The sequence below is a fragment of the Athene cunicularia genome (genome assembly GCF_003259725.1).
Source record: "Athene cunicularia isolate RWA chromosome 21 unlocalized genomic scaffold, athCun1 chr21_part1, whole genome shotgun sequence".
NCBI classification, from domain to species: domain Eukaryota; kingdom Metazoa; phylum Chordata; class Aves; order Strigiformes; family Strigidae; genus Athene; species Athene cunicularia.
In genome coordinates, this window is record NW_020799127.1 from 3611766 (window position 1) to 3632094 (window position 20329).

The 20329-nt window shown below is 47.6% G+C and overlaps 2 protein-coding genes across 2 annotated transcripts; both read left to right on the forward strand.

Moving 5' to 3' along the window:
• Positions 1–2326: 2326 nt before the first annotated feature.
• On the forward strand, positions 2327–6680 carry SRM (spermidine synthase). The gene is made up of 5 exons (XM_026862890.1): positions 2327–2502; positions 3337–3420; positions 3752–3897; positions 4814–4936; positions 5504–6680. Exons 1-5 carry the CDS (start codon positions 2385–2387, stop codon positions 5519–5521), a joined length of 489 nt encoding a protein of 162 aa, XP_026718691.1. The 5' UTR covers positions 2327–2384; the 3' UTR covers positions 5522–6680.
• Positions 6681–14178: 7498 nt separating this feature from the next.
• LOC113487850 (somatostatin-2-like) lies at positions 14179–17873 on the forward strand. The gene is made up of 2 exons (XM_026862747.1): positions 14179–14368; positions 17532–17873. The coding sequence occupies exons 1-2, from the start codon at positions 14267–14269 to the stop codon at positions 17745–17747; spliced, it is 318 nt and encodes a 105-aa protein (XP_026718548.1). The 5' UTR covers positions 14179–14266; the 3' UTR covers positions 17748–17873.
• Positions 17874–20329: the final 2456 nt, after the last annotated feature.

Below are 20329 nucleotides of genomic sequence, written 5' to 3' on the forward strand. Positions count from 1 at the left end.
AACCCAGCAGCACAGAGGAGGAAATAAGGCCAGACAGTCTTTTATGTTTGAACTGCACAGCTCATCTCTTAGAAGACAAGATAGTAGGAAAACTGAGTGTGTTTACCTGGCAGTGTTTGTGTATTTTTAAGCAAAGATTTTATTTTTTATTTAGGGTACTTTTTGGATCAGAGACTAGTAGTTTCACCATAAAGTTACAGAGTGAAAGCGATAGCATTTAGGTAGAAGGTAAAAAAAAATAAAAGGTGCAATATTGGGTTGGGGAAAGCTAGTGAGGTTCTGTGCTGCAGCTGAGTCTCAGTGCAGCTGTACTAACACTTCAAAGTTTTACATACCCTCAGCGAGTTATCCTGAAGTCTTTGTAGAGAGTATCAGCCCATAATTGGATGGATGGATGGATGGATGGATGGATGGATGGATGGATGAGTTTATTCTAAATGCTGACAACTGAAGGCTGGTAATGCTGCTGTGAGAGAGGTAAGCAATGTTACAGTCTGGCAGTTGGGAGTACTGAAGGGTAGGGCTGAGGTGATATTAACCACATTTACCACATAAATCAGTGGTAGAGTGCTTCCTGAATTGCCAGTCACTGTGCTGACAAATTGATCTTGCTCCTCTTCCCAAAGGCCTTGTCTTCACTCTGAGTTCTGACTTCCATGCTCACCTGCTTTGGCAGTGACAGCATTGACTTCTCTGAGTGGTAAGCTAGGTGCAAGGACTGAGTGGGTAATGGTTAAAAACTTCCCTCTCCATTCCGAACCCGAGTGCTTTATTTTACAAAGACTATGAGGAGGTTTGGTATTTTATTTCTTTTCAGTCTTTTCCCATATTTCTGGGGAGCGCCGAGTGGAAGGAACAGAGGAGGGGTTTTCCTCCTTAGGTATCTTAGTGAACAGTGCCCACTGAGCAGCATTGTAATGGTAGAACAGACTCCCTTTCTGCTCATAAAATCTGCTTGCATGGCTGAATATCGGAGAATGTTTTTGAAAAAAGGCAGTTAAATAGCAATTGTCTCTAAGTGCCTTTGCAGGGGCTGCCAATTCCCCCTCTCTTCTGGTATTTCTGTAACTCAAAGAACGACTCAGCTTTACCAAAAGCCCCACTGCAGAGATATTAAAATTTCTGCACTTTAACTTAAAAATTCCACGCAAGGTGACATTTCGAGGATGAGGTTAATTTTAGTTTTTTTCCTGTTTTCCTCGAGATCGTGGCTTACTGCCATCGCTTTTAAAAATGCCTTTAACGGCGTAAGTGACTAGCAAATCCATCCCTGCTTTATTCACCTGGCCGCACCTGCGAGTGGATGAAGCTGCAGCACTAGAATCCAGTAGCCCGAGGGTGTTGTGCCGTCGTGCAGCAGCTGAGGACGATCTCTGCGCAGCCTGGTCGGAGAACGCCCGCTGGAACCTGGGTGAGCGGGTCCCGAACTCTGCCCCCCCCCGCCCCGGGGCAGCGCGCCCCACGTTCTGTGACGCTTCCGCGTGTGCGCTCCGGGGCACACGCACACTTAGCAGGGAATCGGCTTTCGTACCGTCTGGCCTTGCGAACATCCCCACGGGGATTTCTTTTTTTTTTTTAATTTATTTTTTTGATGATTTTTTTTTTTTTTTCCTCCCCCGACGTTGTGGGTCACTTGCGGGCGGTCGAGCTCTCTTCTCAAAGCAAGGCTGTGTTAGGAACTGGAAGTGCTGCTGTATGAGGCTGCATACTCTGTCTGCCAAGCTAAGTAGGCATATGTGCCTGGTTTTGAACAAGCACTGCCTGACACCAGCATATTTTTTTGTCTCTGCCAGCTGTGAGAAGCTGGTAGTGTTCAGTACAATTGCCGGGCCTAGGGCAGTGGCTCTCTAACCATTTTACAGAGAAAACCTTATGTTATGGGGGGATTGATATAATTACTGTAGAGCAGAGGTGAGGATATTTCTCACCTTCCATCCAGAAACCTGGCGTGGTTTTATTTAGGAAGAAAAAAAAGCAAAAGTCTTCAGTTGAGATCACCTCTACAAGTGATGTCTACAGGGAAAAGGAAGGAGCATAGAGCAGTCAGATCTGTAATTGTGTTCTCTTAGTTCCTCGGGGAGCTTTTGAAGCTCAAAGTTGTTCTTGTTGAATTTGGCAAGGACAGACCAACAGTGTCACTGAACCCTGAGGCCCTAGGAAAGGGCTGAACGTAGCTCGTTGGCTAAAGATGCTGACAGCTCTTGAGGATCTACTAGCAAGTCGGATTTGTGCTGAAGGCATGGAAGGAGATGACTCATTGCGCTGTTCCTTCAGCTGCAGCTGCACAGTAGCGTGAGAAGTAGCTCCTCGTAGCCCCCGCTGACCCACTTGTGCTCTCTGTGTTGCAGGATGTGATCCAGGTATCTAAGAAATATCTCCCAGGGATGGCAGTGGGATATTCCAGCGCTAAGCTGACCTTGCATGTGGGAGATGGTTTTGAGTTCATGAAACAAAATCAAGAAGCTTTTGATGTGATTATCACGGACTCGTCTGACCCCATGGGTAAGAATTCTGGCCATAAAAGGACACTGCTTTCTACACTCCTCTTCCTTTTCTCTTCTGCCTACCTCTTGGAAGTAATACCAGCCTGCCTAGGCTCCTTTCAAGTGAAAAGACTGTCACTGACTTGGTTTCTTTGGTAGAGAAAGGGAAGGATGGAGACCAGAAAATTGTATTAGCAAGGCTTCAAGCCAGCTGTCATGTTTCTCTCCTCAAAATTCAACTCCAGCAGCTATTGCTTCTGGCAAAGGGTTGATCCTTGAGTCAAGCAATCCCATGGGGGATACAGCACCATGCTGGCAGAGGCAGCTTTGCACATGTGTCTGCTAATGAAGCAGGGGCTCATGTGCCGTAGGTGTGGCTACCTAGCCTAAAAGGGCCATAGTGAGGTTGCTGTATTTCTGAAGGGGAAAACAGGGGTAGAGGGGGACCAGATTTTAGGGACCTAATGATGAGTGCCTGAGTCACCTTTACTTCTATAACACAGAGGCAGGCATCTCTAAAAGGCAGTTCAGAGCAGGAGTTCAGTTTGAAAAATGCTCACTGAAGCAAGAGGCAGCTGTGACGACTTTTTTTGATAAAGGTCCCGGGCTTGCTCTTGAGCAAAGCTAAAATCCTGAAGGTTTTACTGTGCAAGGTGCAGGCTGGGGTTCATCCAGGGTCAAAACTTTTTGCTTCCAGACAGATTATCTCCAAAGCTTGTGATCACAGAAAAGCCATTTGAAAGGTCTCTTTTTCCAGTGCAGCTCCTGTGCAGCTTGGGTATTTAGAAAACTCTGAGAAGCCTACTGTCTCATTCTCTGTTTAGATGTATCTCTCTACTCACTTTTCTCCCAGGTCCTGCAGAAAGCTTATTCAAAGAATCTTATTACCAGCTGATGAAGACAGCCCTGCGAGAAGATGGGATTCTTTGCTGCCAAGGTGAGGATGCTGTTTCTGGGTAGAGGCTGATCCCAGATCATTGCATGCAAAGCGAGAGGTGCAAAGGGGACTCTTCCTGGGGAGACATGACATCAGGGGTGAAATCCATTTCAGCTCCCAGGTACAGGAGCAGTTTTGATCTGTGTATGTCAGCTCGTTAGCTGCTGGACTGTGCTTAGTAAAACTGGCGTAAGGGTCTTATCTTGCCTTGGAAACTGCATGAGCTGTGCAGAGCAGGTTTGGACTTGGAACCACGCTTAACCTGGCACAGGCCTGTGCAGAGAAGAGGGGCAGCTCTCACCTCGCATCCCGTCTTCCTTTCTCCCTGTAGGTGAGTGCCAGTGGCTGCACCTGGATCTCATTAAGGAGATGCGTCAGTTCTGCAAGTCTCTGTTCCCTGTTGTGGAATACGCCTATTGCACCATCCCCACATATCCCAGCGGGCAGATTGGCTTCATGCTCTGCAGCAAGAACCCGGTGAGTTTCAGGCACCTCAAGTGCCCTTTTCCACTCCCTGCAAGCACCCACAGAGCCTGCCTCAGGCTGTCCCTGACAGAGCTGGAGCTGTGGCACTGAGCTCTCCCAGCTGTGGGGCCTCTAGACTCGTGCTGGGCCCCAGCTCTGCCAGCCCAGGGCCCCAGCTCTACAATGCAGCATGCTCAGTGCTGAATGAATTGCAGAATTGACCAGTAACATAACTACTTGCCTTAGGAAAGGACACGATTTTCTCTCTAGTACAACAAACTTGGAAGGGAGGAAGCCACTTCCAGTTTCCAGAGCCTGTTAAGGCTTTGGCTTATTGATGCTGGCTGTTATAAAGTGGGCACCTACTTGATAAGAATCAGCTTGTGACTGGTGATCTGCTTGTAGAGAGGCCTCCAAGCGAGAGTCAGTGTTAGGATGTGGGCTGGTAACTCCATGTCAGGCCACTGGGATCTGCTCTCTTCCCCATCTGCTGCATTCCAGCAAGCCCATAACGCAACCGTTGCGTTGGTTTAGTGGCACTTGAGCTGCTGTATTTGATTTATCTGGGGCACTGGCAGCATGCACTGTGCCTGACTTAACGCAGATGTGGATTCTGCTCAGAAGAGCAAAAGCCTTGCTGCTTAGATGCTCGGGCACAATCTGACAGCTTCATCTGGCACATGGCTCACACGCTGTCTGACCTCATGTGCTGACATCTGTGAATAAGGGCCAGTCACGCGAGGTGCGGCGTGTAAACACCGGCCCTTGAGGCTGGAGCTGCGCAGGACCTTTGGCCTCATACTAGAACAGAAAGTCATCTGTTTTCCTGCGGGTCCTCTTGGTTCTCTGCCGTGAATCAGGATGCCTGTCACACAGCCTTTTGCTCGTTACCCAAACGCTACAGAGCTACCTAACTTCTTTTTTGCAGAACACAAATTTCCGGGAGCCTGTGCAGCAGCTCTCACAGCAACAAGTAGAGGAGAGGAGTCTGAAATACTACAACTCAGACATTCATCGGGCAGCTTTCATTCTGCCAGAGTTTGCACGGAAGGTAAGCAAGCCTGTGCTGCTGTTCATCAAGGATGAGGGATGACTTTTCTTTGGCAGGAGTAGGAGTACACAGTGCTGAGGATTTCCTGCAGCCCTAAAGGCTTTTGTGGGCAAGTCAGAGCGGGACAAGAGTTTTGTATGACATAGCAGAGCTTGAGTCAGTCTGGGAGGGCTGGAGTTCAGTTTGGAACACTGAGTTGATGTCCTGTGCCTTCATGGAAAATCAGTCCTACTTCACCTACCAAAGCTAAGTCCAAGAGCCTGCAGAACTGGTGTTTCCCACAGGAAAGCTCCAAGTCTTAGATAAAATGTTATTGCTGTTTCCAGTGTAAACCGGAGGCTGAAGAAAGGATGCTCTAGTGTAGTGCAGTCTGCCTTCTTGAAGGGTAGTTTGTATTTCAGCATCATTCTGTCATCTCCTAACTGGGTTGCAACTGCAGATTGCAGAAAAAAATCTCTTAGAGTGTTGTAGGGATGAAGGCGGACACTGTGGGTGTGCTTCAGAGCCGTGTTTCTGTGAGGACTGGCAGAGCCGTCCTGACACCTTTTTGTCCTTGGCTGTCTCCAGGCCCTGAGCGATGTGTGAGACTGAGAAGCTGCTTCCTTCCTTCAAGTTGGACCCTGAGATCGTCAGTGATGTGGTTGGGACCTTCCCAGCAGACTGCAGATTTGTTCTCCACTGTGTGGGATTGTTTAACCCTTTGCCAGCCAACACTCCCTTTGATGATGTGTTAAAGATGATGGGGCATAAGCCAGATAAGACTATTGAAAAGGTCCAGTGACTTATTGCGTGAGGTCAAAACTGTTCTTTCCAGTGCTGGAAACGTAAGATGTCTTTTTCCTTTCTCTCATCCCTGCATCCATTCTAAATTTTCCCCTCCCTGTGCCCACCTCCACTCCCCACAGCTGACGTGATATATTTATAACTGACACGTATTTCTGTCTGGTGATCTTCTGAAACCTGGGAAGAGTCCAGAAGGGTCACTGACTCAGCCTTAAGCACAGAGAGCGACAGCTTTGTGCGCAGAGTTAGCTTGCTCTCTCCTAATAGGAGCTCCCTGCTGCTGAGACATTTTGACTGGTAACGGGTCTGAGCCTTCATGTCCCACTGCCCTTCTGCGACACCTGCACTGTTCTGCAGCACAGCTGGAGAAGCCACAGTGCAAACTGTTGCCATTCACAATAGGTCTCCTTCCAACCCTGATGGAGTAGCAGTATTAAACACCAGCCAGGCAGGCTGGCAGCAAAGTCTTGTGGCTTTTATTTTATTTTTTTTAAATTGGTTGGAAACAGAAGTGCTGAGGTACTAACAGGCTGACTCCTGTTCTTACCTCTGCTATCAGAGTGGTTCCAAAGAATGTTTATCAATATGGTGATAGGCGCTTTATATATATAAATATAAATATATATATATAAAAAACAAACCTTAGATCCATTGCCTGCTGTTAAGTACTGATGTTAGGGAGTCAGTTGTGCTGACAAATCTCTCATCTCAGTCATGCTGGGATGCCTCAGGCCTGGGTATTTGCTAGTCCTTAGGAGGCAGCATTATTTCTAATGCTGCCCTCAGAATCCCCAGATGCAGAAGTTGTTTTTTGTTGCACTCTGTTACGAGACGGATCTGCCTCCACTTCTGTTTTAAAGACTCCGTACCACCGCTGCGCAGTGGGTATCTTCCCAGCACAACCACTCTGCGGCTGTCACTCCCTTGCAATCAATTAAACACTCGGCTCTGGTTAAGGTGACATCGGTGTGGGTCTGTGTGTTTCTTTGGGGAGAGCGTGGGGTGGAAAGAAGAGATCCTGAAAGTTTGCTGTGCTTGTCAGAAGACATCCAGGGGCGCTCTGTAGTTGGTCTGGCCTCCTCTCTCCCTTGTCTCTAGGGTTGACAAGTTACGATCAAAAATAAGCTCTGAAGAGTGCATGTTTTGTGTTGTGACCTGACTGCCTAAAGGCTCCAGCTTCTGCCATCCTCCATGCTGCAGAAATCAGCACCCTCTATCCAAACTATTCTCTAGTCCAAATACTGCCTCTGGTACAGCTTTCCAGGCTGTTTCTAGCTACCCACGTCCCTGCTAGCATCATGTAATTCCTGTCAGTGGCCCCACTCCATTGCACCATCCTTTCCTTAGTGGCTCTGAGAGCCTGAACCGAGTACTGAGCTCCAGGTGAACAGGCTGGGAACAGTCGCTAGGTGGCATCAAGAGAAGACGGAAAAGCTGCTGAGGGAGGCTTTTTGGCTTGATAAGAGAAAACTAGAAGGAGCAGACTTTTGCAACAGTTGGGGTTGAGCTTTACCATAGCATCCTACAAACAGCATAGGTGGTGCAGCCACTGGGTGCCTACAGCAAGGGGCTTCTGTGGTGATGGTACCAACCCTCCTTTCTCCTCTTTCTGATGAGACTTACTACTTTCCCAATGCCCCCTTCTACTACCAGTATCAGTACCACTTCTTTGGGATCATAAGGGCTTGCAAAGCATTATTAAGCTGCAGAGCTGAGTCTGAATCTCCTCTGTATTCTTGTGTTGAGAAGATTACACCCCTTTTGTCTCTTAATTGTCTGGGTAGCTGTTTTCTCCCACAGCTACTGATTAGTTAGGGCTAGTGAGGCATTTTCATTGCTCAAGTTCTCCTCTTTACAGTAAAAATACAAACCAGTAATGGAGGCTGGTTCTAGCTACCCCTCTTTAATTTGGTGTGGGACCTGAACCCCATTCAGCCCCTCATCCTCGACGGAAGATTACCCCTGGTATTTTCTCTCCCCCAAAATGGGAATCAAGACAAGGACTGTAGTTCAGGAAGGCCTTAGAGCAGCTGCCAACTAGTAGCAAGTTCAAGCCTTCCACCCACCCTTGGTGAGTACAACAATGCCCGGGAGGAAAAGAGCTTCCTCTAACCTGTTACTAGCTTCCATGCACCTAATTATTGCTTCTGTTTCTCTGAGCACTCTCCAATTCAGTAATTTCAGTGTTACTGTAAATTCAGTAAATTCAGTGAGTGGCCAGTGATGAGAGTAGGAAGATGAGGCTGTTTGCCATCTAAGTCACACATACTCTGTCCATAGGGTCCTATATATAGTTTCTGAGTCACTCCAAATCACTGTTCTTTATAGGCAGTTTCAAATACTTCGTGCCTTGCAATAGTTGAAGACAGAGATCAGTGCCTGAATCAAGCGCTCATTAGCAATGCAGCAAGAGTTTGTGCATCTAGAGCTAGTTCCTTCTGAGCAGCTCCGAGCACTTTATGAATTTTAACATCACCCCTGTGCCAAGAGCTGCCACAAGGTCTTGCCCTTTAAGTTGCTAGAATGGTATGGCAGTCGTCTCAGGCAATTGTTCCTGCAGATTGATTCTCCCTTCACCAAATGTGTGAGGTCTGAGGTGTTATGCTGCAGGCTGCTGTGGCCAAGGACACCAGGGACTGAAAAGAGACTGGTGATTTGAGTAATGCCCAACAGGAGCAAACTAGTGGAGCCTTGTATAGAATTGAGCACGGAACACTTGAAGGCAATCTGCAGTGTCTCCAGGTGGGCAGCTAAAATACTTGAGTAACTTTCTGACATTTAGCTAGCTTTTGCCCAAGGCTAGTCAAGCAAGGCTGTTCATAAACAAAGATCCATAAAGATGTTGTTTGTCTAGACATGCTGCAGCCGTGTTCCAGCATCTTATTAAGCTAGGAGCATATGAACAGGGTTAGGCTTTGTCCTAAGTAACATACAATGTAATATCAGAGCAGGTGGAGACAAGCAAGGGAACAGAGCCTGATGGGCTTCAGTACATCAATTGCTTAAGCCTCTTGGCGCCTTTTGAACTGTGTCAGACTCCCTACTCTGTTCTTTACTCATTGAACTAACTCAATTTTTAAAAGTTCAGAAAAGAGCTTAAAAATATTAAGAGGAATCTCTTGCCTGTACTTCTTGAGGCCTTTCATCTAGTTAATTGGCATGAGTGTCATATTCATCCAGAGCTAATGTTAACAAGGCCTGGCTGAATTATTGATGGAGCTTGGTTGGAGCAAGAAACTACTAAAGGAGGAATGACAATTCATCTTTCATGAGAGAACAGCAGCCTAAGTAAACAAAGAGTCAAAAAAGTAATAACAAGGGCCACCAAGTTCAAGGAGAGGAAAGTTCCTTTAACAAACCGGTGGGGGGAAGAAGAGTGAAAAGTGTGGACAAAAGCGTGAAACAACAGCTCAGGTCTAGCAGAAGTCTGACAAAATGTTGTTAAAAAGTAAGATGAGAGATGTAACCAAGTTAAATACTGAGAAGTCTGGGTAATGCTCTTTCCTGGTCTCTTACAGGAGATGAAGTGCTTTTAAAACATGAAAAAGTTGGGGAATTAGAGCCAGGGAATCTCAATTATAGCACAGTGATGTGTGAGGCAGATAAGGGCGGGGGGGAATCATCATGAATATTAGGGATTGCAGCCACAGGCCTTTCGAGGCCGCCAGCTCTGTGACTCGGGGTTCAGAGCACGAGGGGGGGGCCCGGGGGGGACCCCGCGGGAGGGGCTGCCCTCTCCTTGGTACTGAACGGCTGCAGCAGCAGCCCATGGCCGGGCACCTCTGGGAAGGGCTTTGCTTAACAAAGCTAATTCTGCGTGCTGAGCTTAAGGGCAAGATGATGTATGCAATGACCCCGCATGTTTTTCATCCCCCTTCAGCTGTAGGAGGGGAGTAACCTGAACCCCACACGATCTGGAGCGCGTGAATTCCTGTTTAAAGCTCTCCCAGCCGAGTGGTCCCTCCTGCCGTGCTGGCAGTCTCACAGTCCCACGTGTTAACGTCCCTGGTGAGCTCTTGCTGACTGAATCCCCACAAGGCACGGTGCGTGCACAATCCCTCAGGAAATCTAAATGGTAAAGAAATGTTTCTGTCTGAGTCTCGTCCAGCCAATCTTGCCACCAGCAGGACAAGTCTGGTGTGACAGAGGTCAGTTTATATGTCAGCAGGTGGTGACCCAAAGCATCCTCAGCCTGCTTCACAGCCAGAAATGCCTCCTACTTGGAGCCAGGCAAAACATTTTCAGTGGAAAATAAGGTATTTTGAAAGAGAAGTGTTTCACAGAAAGTAGTTATTTTTGAGGAAGATTTTTGGTGGAGCACCTGAATTGTTTAACTTTGCATGCATTTTGAAATAACAAGAGGTTTTGAGCATACCACAGGAGCGTTTCGCTCACCCTCCCCTCATCCTCCAGCAGTCCCTTTGAGGTTGACAGACAGAGGAGGCAGCACAACTCCCCCTGCTCCGCCTCCCCGGAGAGCTGCAACAGGCTTGTAGTCGTGCGTGCTCTGACAGCATCGTCCCTGCGGTACTCCCCTCCTCCTCCTCCCTGCACCTGCTCTGCAGCTCTTATCAGAGATGAGTGGGAGCAGTAGGCTCCAGCCCACGCTCAGGCAGTTTCTTCCTTGGGGTTGTTAGATTAGTGCCGATGAAAAGCTGTGGCTGGAACGGCCACCTGCATGCTCCTTGGAAGCCCCTGGGGAGTGCAGTGCAAGGGGATACTGCAAGCCTGCCCTGATAAATGAGCTGTGATTTCAGGCCCATGAACAAATTGGCTTCCTCTTCCAGGAAGGCTCACAACTGTCAGCTGACTGTTGCTTTATTTATTGCACTGGCCTTTGCAACTAGGGACTCTTGAGGGCAGAGAGAAAGGGTTCCAATGACAGGAAAGCAGAAGCATTTGAACCCTTCCTTCGGCTGCAGCTGAGTGCCTCACCTTTGGGAAACAGACTTTGTTCTGGAAGCCTGATGCAATTCTGCTACGTGCTTCAGGACACGGTGATCTGAACCCAGATCAGGCAACAAATGGCAGCAGATGCCAAATGTCCAGGCCATAGAGGAAAGCAATTGAGAAATTATCTCATTCCTTAGTGTGGCATTTGGTGCCAGACATAGTCTTAGCTGTTGTATTCCTGCAATGCCCAGTCTTCGCTGCTGTACAGATGCACTAAGGAGAGTTCAGGAACCTCTTTCTTGAAAGATAAAACCTCTTCCATTGCATATTGCTTGTGCACCCTTAATCAAAAAGAGGTGGAGGTTGTCTGACTGCAGAAGCGTATTCTGCTGTTCTTCTGAAGCCACTGCATCTCCGCTGAAGCCAAGCTGTGAGACAAAATCCTTGGATAGCCAAGCCTTTTCAAGTTACTGTATGCTGAACTTCCTTCTGGAGCATCCCCACCCTTACAAGGCTCCCCAGGATGTGTTGATGGGCATGCTGGTTTCAGATAGATCTACCCTCACTGTAAAGTGGTAGAAACCCACTCAGACCATGTGCAACTCCAGACAGAAGAGAGTGTCGAGGAAGAAGACTTCTTAACCGGGTGAGTCAGATAACAGAGAGAGAAAGTGTCAAGAAGAAATCAAGGAAAGAATTGTCAGAAATGTTTATTCCTCCAAGGCATGACCTTTTAGCCTTTCCTGTACAGAGTGACAAGCATTAAAGGGTTGATAAAAAAAATAACTGGGGCCTTCTTAAAGGTCAGCCAGCCAATGAGACAGGGAATATGGAACAGTAGGAATGAAGAACAATCCTGTTCCTATACGTTGAACTCCCAGTTACTAAAAAGAGAAAATTTTGTCACCACAGAGTTATTTTACTTCCTTTGGAAAAGGAGATGGTGCTGTAGCCTATGATGGGGAGGTGGTCAGCAGTAGTAGTAGCAGAACCAGCAGGTTCTCTGCAAAGGGGGCAGAAGACCAGAGCTTGAGAGGACAGACTAATGTAGATAATTAAGCAGAGACAATTAAGGAAAGGGAAGGGCGCTAGGGAAGATGAAGGAATCTGTAAAAGAGATGTCTGATATTGAGAGATACTGTAGCAGAGCCCAGAAGGAACTTGTCTGGATTTGGAGATCCAGTCCCACTGCGTGCACTAGAGTATGAGTGCTTTGATGTGTCCCTATTCCCCTCCCTCCCAGCTGGAAGAGACATCCAGCCTTGCCCAAGCTAGAAGTACAGGTTTTGGCTGCACTGTGCTTGTCAACAGGGCCACAGGTTTGGTGCTGGCAGAAATGCTCTCCAAAGCCAGCCCCCTCAAGAGGTAACAATTATTTTATTACTGCCCTTTAATCCCAGAACAGATTCACGGCAGTCTGGTCACTGTTTACATCCCTGTGGGCCTCCCTAGAAGCTGATCTCTGGCTCAGCACATCATCCCATTTTTGGTAGAAGAGCATTGTCATACTTATGACCCCATTCGCTCAATGAAGCATTATAGAAAACAGCTCATCCAGAAGGCAAAGCTGCAAACAAAACCATATTTATTAGAACAAGCAGTTTGGTTAGACCAGATGGGCCCCAGCATGGAGACCTGGCTGCACTGCTCCTGCTGTCTGTCTAGCTTTTGGGCTAGTAGGCCCACGAGGTTCAGTCCTGCCTCATAACCACCAGTATGGGATTCACCGCCCACCTGCCTGTCAGCCCAGGCACATCTCACACTCACAGGTACCTGCCCTTTGTTCCCCTTGAGCAACCAAATGCGCTTTCTCCATTTGCTATTCTCCCACTTTTACCTCTCCTGGAGCAAATTGGCTGTGGGTTATTTGGCAAGTCCCTGTGATTTGTCTGCTTGCTGAAGCCTGGTACTTCACTGCTCTCTGTCTCGAGCCCCAGACTGGCTGGGAAGTGTTTGACAGAATCTATTACAAAGGGCTAACAGCAATTCTGATAAACTAGTGAGATCAGTTTAAAAGGAAACAGATAATGCTTCATCTGAAAGTGGTGTGTGAAAGCCAGCTCTCACAAAGAGGGGAGGGGGGAAGCATGAAGAAACAATGACATTACAAAGTTTTCTGAGGAAAATTCATTACTAGAAATTGCTAGATTGTCACCTTTCCCCACAAGTCCATATGTCTCAGAAAAGATTTTTTTCTTTCTAGCTTTCAGGGAGGGAATCCAGCATTTCTTTTCAAATATGCATGGAAGTGATGGCATCTTTTCCTTCAAGAGCATCCAGGGTGGTGTAACTGGCATTAGGAGCTGGATTATTTGCAGGCAAAGCTTCATCGTGCTATTTCCAGGAACTGTAATGCTGGTAAGTGGTAGAAGTGAGGAACAGGTTTTTCTGCCTTCTGTTCTTAGTTCTGCCATGGCATCCCCTTGGCCAAGTCACCTCACTGTGCGTTTATTTTATGTGCTAAATTAGGATGGATAACAATTTACCTTTTGACTGTCGTTTGTTGTTAGGGTCAGAAGATGACTGACCTGAGGTGAGTTCTTCTGGAGAAAGGGCTAGTGGTGAGATGGGATCTTAGCTCTGTCTCTGCATCTCACAGGTGTGTGACAGTGGATGCCACCCCTGCAAAATGGGGACAATGCAGAGCAGGTAGTAGTGCTTAATAGCACCTTCTGCTGGCCCACAAACCCATCGCACTGGTAGGACAGCATTTTGGGCAAAGGAAGAAGCATTATTAACTGCTAACCAGAGATCAGAAGTGGTAGGAACTTAGGAACTTACTCCAAGCAGCCTACATCAGTGTCAGCATACCATGAGCCTTTTCTGAAGCCTTGCTGAGAAGAGCAGCTCTAGCTCTGACCAGCCTTTCAGTACTTTAGTTTCCATTTAATACATTTAAACCCAGCATCTCCAAGTCAGGATTCACTATGTTGAGCTGTACTTCTGGGATAGGTTCAAGACATACTGAAACAATACTAAGAACAAAAGCCAGTGACCTCCAATTTGCTTCCAGGTAGTCTTATGTACGTTTGCAAGATAAATTATATTACTGCAGCCTGTGTCCCCATGTTACCACAAACGGAAAGCCAGGCATATTGGCATTCCACAGTGAGATGCATCACTGGATGCAGAGATCCAGATCCAAATATCCCTAGAGCCTGGAGCTGTCTGGACACACAGACTGAGGCTTCAAGTGCATATCTAGGTACTGGTAGCCAGAAGTTTTACCTCTTCCCTCTGAATCATCCAGCATTGGCCATAAGTCTGTGCAAGCTGGTGGCCTATTCTCTCCAACATTGTTTTCCAAGCAGAATTCAGCTAACTAGGAGAGGCACAGATAGTGCCTACAATTTCTCGGAGTGAAGAAATAGCATGTTACTGGAGAGTCCCAAATCTTTGCGTCCTCAGTCTCTGCAGGTCTGGCACATGGAAAGCCCAGAGGCACTGAAGTATCCCACTCAAGCAGCCAAGTGTTAACAACCTCTCCAAAGTCTAATTTGCCTTTGATATAGACTTAATTGTTTGCGTCACCCACTGGGCTAGGGGGAGGGCTATAAAAGGGGCTGCAGCCATTGTCTGAGGCAGAAGAGAGCCCAGAAAGAGCTCCCTCTCCCAGTCTTCCTCATTCAGCACAGTAGTCACAGCCTGTACATCATGCAGCTGGTGGCCAGCCTGGTGTCTGTTCTGCTGCTGGTGTGGAGCGTGAGAGCCACTGCACTGCCTGGAGAAGAGAGACTTGCAATACAGAGCACTAGGGTGAGTATAATGCACCCTGGGCAGCAGCTGGGTGAGGTGGGAGCACGCAGAAGCAGGCTGGAGCCAGGGGAGGGGTAATAAGGGCAATTAGGCTTTACCTGATGCAAACAACTCTTCCACCCCTCTATATTCCAAGGCACTACGGCTTCATGCCCTGCTGAAGCACAGGCTATTGCTACAGCTTACTAGTCACTTTATTTAGGAAAGGTACCAGGGCAGATGCCAGAGAGCTGCAAAACTGAAGTCTGAGCTAAGCAAAAGCTGGCAAAAAGAACAGAGCAGAGAGGAGGAAAAGGAGAAAATAATATTGCTGAAAGAGTACAGCATGAGAGAATAAAGCAGACTACTAGGGAGGGAGAGAAAAGATACGTAATTGGTAAAATGATCAAGGGAGATGATATTTTAAATAGGACTCATGGGAAGGACAAATGTTTAAAAGATGGGTTCAGTAGGAAAGTAACAGAGGAATAATAAATGAAGTAATTATATCAGAATAAAATTGCTTTTTCCACAGTAGTATTCACAAGGGGAGTTATACTGACATAGTTCTGCTAGAATAATTACACTCTGAACCAGCATAGCTCTATGCAGTGGCAGAACTTATTATAGCAATATAATTATCCTACCAACTTGCAAAACTCTAATACTGTAATGGCTATAGTGCTATAATAACTTTGTTTTGCTGGACTATTACCCTAAGAGGCCAAAGAGGTAGGAAACAATGGCACAACAAAATCACAAGCAAGTGCTCTGTTCTGCTTGCCCTCGCCCCACAGTTGTCTCACCTGCATGTTCCTTGCGATCCCTGATGTTCCACTGAGCCCTGGTTCATCACCCCGCACTCTGCCAGTCTGGTTCACAGCTGCATCCGTAAGGCTGCTGTTATTTCACTCCTGCAGAGGAGCTACCCAGAGATGTGAAGGATCCCAACGTTGGTTTCATAGGAACTACTCCTTTCTGTGTATCTACATCGTTTTTTCTGTCTTAGCGTTAGCTCCAGCCCATCCATCAGTGTCTTGCTGCTTCAGAAGTGGGCTCACATCCCATTAACAACAAAACTGGCTGCAAGAAAGAAACATAGGCAGTGTGAGGTGCTAGGGCTAGCGTTCTGTAGAGATCAGGGCTTCTGCAGCTGGCTGGGATTAACCCTTCTGGGGATAACTGTAAACTTTCAGCTGTACATTCTTACAATAACAAACCCAGTACTTAAAAAGCAAACTCTTTCTGGTGCAAACGCTAGGAAAAAAGAAACAAGTTGTAGGGAATAAATTGCTAAATAAGGCTTTGATAAAAATGAATTCAAATGTAATGACTCTTAGTCTTCCACACACTGTTGCTTACAAAATAATGATGTAATAGTTATAATGATTCTCTTTGGAGCATTCTACAAACGGCAAAAATTGTTAGATACTGATGAACCAATCCCTACAGTCACCACTGCTGTAACTCAGACAGATGTTTTAAGTATGAAGAATACTGGGATTTTATATATAAACCACCATGAAATCCATAACAATGCAAAAGAAAGATCTGTGCATTCTGACACACTGATGGATGTAGTACAGGGAGTTGAGCAGGTACCCAAAGATGTGCTGCAACCCACCCGCGCTAAGATCTCTAGCTGCTGCCAGAGTTCGGGAACAGCTATAATCAGAAAGGGTCTTAGCAATGGATTAGTGGAGGGGAAGAGCTCCCAAGTTTCACTAACAGCCACAGCTGATCACGCATAAGGAATGTCCCCTAATAGCAGGCTGAGTTTTGCCCTCCCTACCCCTGAATCTGAAGCTGCTGGCTCTGCTTGGAGCAGGTTATTTCAAAACATAGTGTTTACAGCTAGGAAAGAAGCTTATGAGGAAGACATGACCCAGGAGACATGTTCAGCTGGGTTCCCCAGTTCTAGTCCATCTCCCAAAGGCTCAAGTCATTTCTCTACTTGCAGTATAGGAGTAGGAATCAGGACAGGCACAAACTGCCTTTTATCTTTTCTTCTGCTACAAACATAGCATGTAATTTTTCTGTGCCTCTGTTTCTCTTGCGTGGAAGCAGGGTTAACTACTAGAGCTATGAAAGTGATTTAAAAAAATCCATAAACTCAGAATAATTGCTGCTGCCTGTATTTATCCATCTTTTGAGTTGCTCACCAAGTGGTCCTTAGCAAATACTGGTGCTGACAGAGCCAGCAGATACAGCAGTCCCAGCAGTTAAACACGGCATTTGTGAGAAGTGATGTGGAAATGCACTTCCAAGATTCCCACCCTCATGGGAAACAGGTTCTGTTCCTGTCAAGCCATCTCTGCCAGCTTGTCCAGTACCAGCTGCTTCTGCTGATGAGTTGCAGAAACCAGGAATGCTCAGGCAAGAGGTAATTCCTCAGATTCACTGGATGCAAAGTTAAGAGAAACAGGATAACTCACAGCTTCTTACTGAAAAAAATCCCTCAAGCCCCAAACCACAGGCTTTCATATACTGGTATGGCAGAGGGATGGAGCTCAGCAACTCCTCTTTCATTCTGCCTTCCCCCAAGGTCAGGCTATTGAACATGGGTTCAAGTTTTGGATATACAAGCTGCCCATCTCTACTAATTAAATATTTTCTCCAGATACTTAGGACGTCTCTCTTCCCACCAACCCAGCCCTCTCCTTTGTTGCATTTAATTCTCAGCATTTTACAGTGGGTTACAGCCCTGGTGTGCTTGATTTACTGTTGCATGGGACTTTCTGCCTCTTCCCTGACCTTCCCACAGCGGATGCCAGGCAGTCAGAGCGGTGACAGGAGCAGGGGCTTACTAGAAGAGAAGGCAGCTTGGCATTCACTGAAATTTAATTAGTGCAGGCAGCAAGGGACTTGACAGCCAATTCATGCCTATTTGTTAGCAGCTCTTTTCCAGTTATAACATGGCACGTGTGCATCTCCCTGTTCAGCTGGCTGAGCTGGATATGGGACGGGAGAAGGGAGGAATGACCTCTGCAGCCACAGATTCCTTGGCTCCAGCACAGCTCTGCTGATGGGAAAAACATTGGCTCCGAGGAAAGGGCACCAGGGCAGGCAGGGAAAGGAGAAGGGACCCCACGGGGGATGTTTGCACCCTGCAACATCCCCCTGCCGTGATGACTGTGGGGGACGTGGCCTCCGTTCGTCACCTTCCCCTGGTCTCTGCCCACAGGAACAGAGCACAGTCCGGAAAGACGCCATCCTCAAGATGCTGGCGGGCCTGCTGGACAGCGTGGATGCGGGGCGCGAGGCGGCCTCCCCCGACGTGGAAGAGGAGGGCAAGCTGGAGGAGGAGCGGGCGGTGCTGGGACGACTCGCCCAGCTCTCTCAGAGGGACCGCAAAGCCCCCTGCAAAAACTTCTTCTGGAAAACCTTCACCTCCTGCTAGTGCTGCCTGGCCTGGCCCTGCCGGGCCGCCTGCCCGTGAACACCCTCCCCTCCCCTTGAGTGCCCCGTCCCCCGAGCTCCCTTCCTTGTCTTCTCCACCCCTGAGAATAAAGCATGGCGCCTCGGGGACTCGTCTCTGCCTCTCTGCGCCCCGCCGGGGCGGGCCGGGGTGGTGCGGGACATGCGTGGCGGCACTGAGGGCCGTCAGGGGTGGCGGCGGCGGCGGCCATCTTGTGGGGCAGCCATGGTGGGGGGCGGCCATTTCGGAAAGGGGCTTCCGAGCAGTGCGGGGTGTGTGGCGGGGCTGTGGCAGGGGCTGAGGCGTGGGGAGGAGCCCCGCGCTGGGAGCAGGGCACAGCCGTCCTTAGAGCTGCTGCAGCTGCCCCTTCTGCCTCCGAGGGACCAGCTGGGTGTGTGCGTGAGGTGAGGCCCAGGCGCTGGTTGTGCCCTGTGGGGAGGCCCCTCTCAGTGCTACCCCCAGGTCAGGATGAGGTGCTGTGCCACGGTTTGGAGAGGATGGTTGGGTCCCAGGCATGTGGGACAGCAGTCCCCTGTCCTCCTTTCCATGCTGGCTGTGACTGGGGGTGGCTGAGTGAAGCACCCAGGCAGTGCTCCACAGGTGAGGGGTGCAGGGGCATTGTTCGGGGGTGCTGGGAACGTGGGAGGGGGAGATGTGCCCAGAGCCTGCCTCTCACCCACTTTTGGTTTGCCAGCAGGTGTCTCCAGAGCATGAGGCTGTACCTGCATCTGAAATGCAGGGCTCTGCATCTGAAATGGATCAAAGTAATCTGGCTGTGACCCTGGGGCCAACAGCTTGGGCTCTGCTCTGGTTCTCTCATGGTTTCTTGGTGTCTTGACATCTCGCTTAAAAAAAACAGAAACCGCCAGATTTCTCTTCCTTATCTTCTTGGGTGCCATTTGCTGTCTGGAGAGTAGTAGGGCCTGCTGTTTTCTTTCTTTTGGCTTGCTGACCTTTTTGAACCTTATTTTTAGAACTAGGAGGTAGTGTAGAGATCCGAAAGGTAGATAAATTTGAGTTCAGCACATATATTTCTCTGTAAAGGAGACTGCTGAGGCCTTGGTCTCACATACTGGCAAAAAAAAACCCCATATGAAATTAATTTGCTCTATTTGCTTTAATTCTTAGTATTAACAAGTTGAGTTTTGGAACTGTATTACGTTGCTGGGAATGACCAGCTGTATGTTACTGAGCCTGTCTCCAAGGCCTGACTGACCAGTGGTGGAAACTAAAAGGTAGTTTCTTTTTTTTTTTTTTTTTGGAGGCCAGTGACCATGAGGTCGTTCCTCTCAACAGAAGCATTTTGGATTAATCAGCAGCCAGCCTGTTTTCTTGCCATTGAAGTAAAGTTTCCAACTCCCTCCATCTCCCTGAATAATGAGTGATACAACCACTCTAGCACCTAGACAGGCTGCTTGCCACTGCCACGTTGCTCTGTGTCAGGCTGCATTTTCACTGTGTTGTTTGCTGTAGAAATTTCTGGCTGTGTGTCTCCAGCTTGCAGGAGGAGTTAGAGCCCTGTGGCTTGTTTTATTTTTCACTCCATAATGAAAAATAAGATCCTTGCTGGGGGAACTCAGTGACTCAGTATATGGGTAATGGGATATAGAGCTTTTCAACTGTGTTGCCTGGAGCACCCAGCTAGGACACAGGAGATCTGGTTTTATGTCTCACTTTTTTGGCATTCACATTTCATCATTACCTCCCTTTCAATACCTCAGTTTCTCTGTCTTTAAGATAGGGTGATATCACTTGACTTTTAGTAATTTTTCTTAAGATATGTAGGTGATAAGTGCTGTAGAAGAGCTAATTATAGCCGTTACTGTTATTAAGACCCGTGTAGCAGTATGAGACCAACCAGGGTGCTAGTACATTAGGAGTGTTCTCATAAGAGTCGCCTTATTATCCAGCATTAAACCTTGTCTGTGATAATAATGTTCAAGACACTGTCTAGTGGAAATGAGAAACGCAGCACATGGACATAGGGATTGCCCCTAACAGAGACTGCGTGTTCAGCAAACTGTACACTGTATTATTTAGTGGTTCCTGGACAGGAGAGTAGCCTGGCTGCTCTCAAGGTTGGAAGTAAATTTGGAAGTTGAACTCTTCTTTCATCCCTACAGATGGTTCCTGCTAACGTAGGCTGAGGCACACTGGCTGAGCACCAAGCAGGAAGTCTGCATCGCCAGTGCACGTGCTGTGGATAGGGGCCAACACAGTTGAGGCAGCTTCTTTCATCAGTGCTGAAATCAGTGTTTGAGTTGGATTTAATTTTGCAGTTTCCTTGGTAAGTCAGTGTGCTGAGACTGAAGCCATGTGAGATCCTGTCTAATGACGGCATTTAATATTAGAGAGTGTAGCATGATAAATCACATTCAGTGGGAGGGACTTAACAAAGTTTATAAATCGCATGTCATACATGGGCATTTTTTATTTAAATTTTCATAAAAGAATTGTGAGTCTTATAATTGTATATGTCAAGTAGAAGAGGGCAAGAGTGTGTTATTCCTTTTTCAGATGCAATAGCCAATGCATTTTAAAATCTTGTAACAGCTCAGAATAAT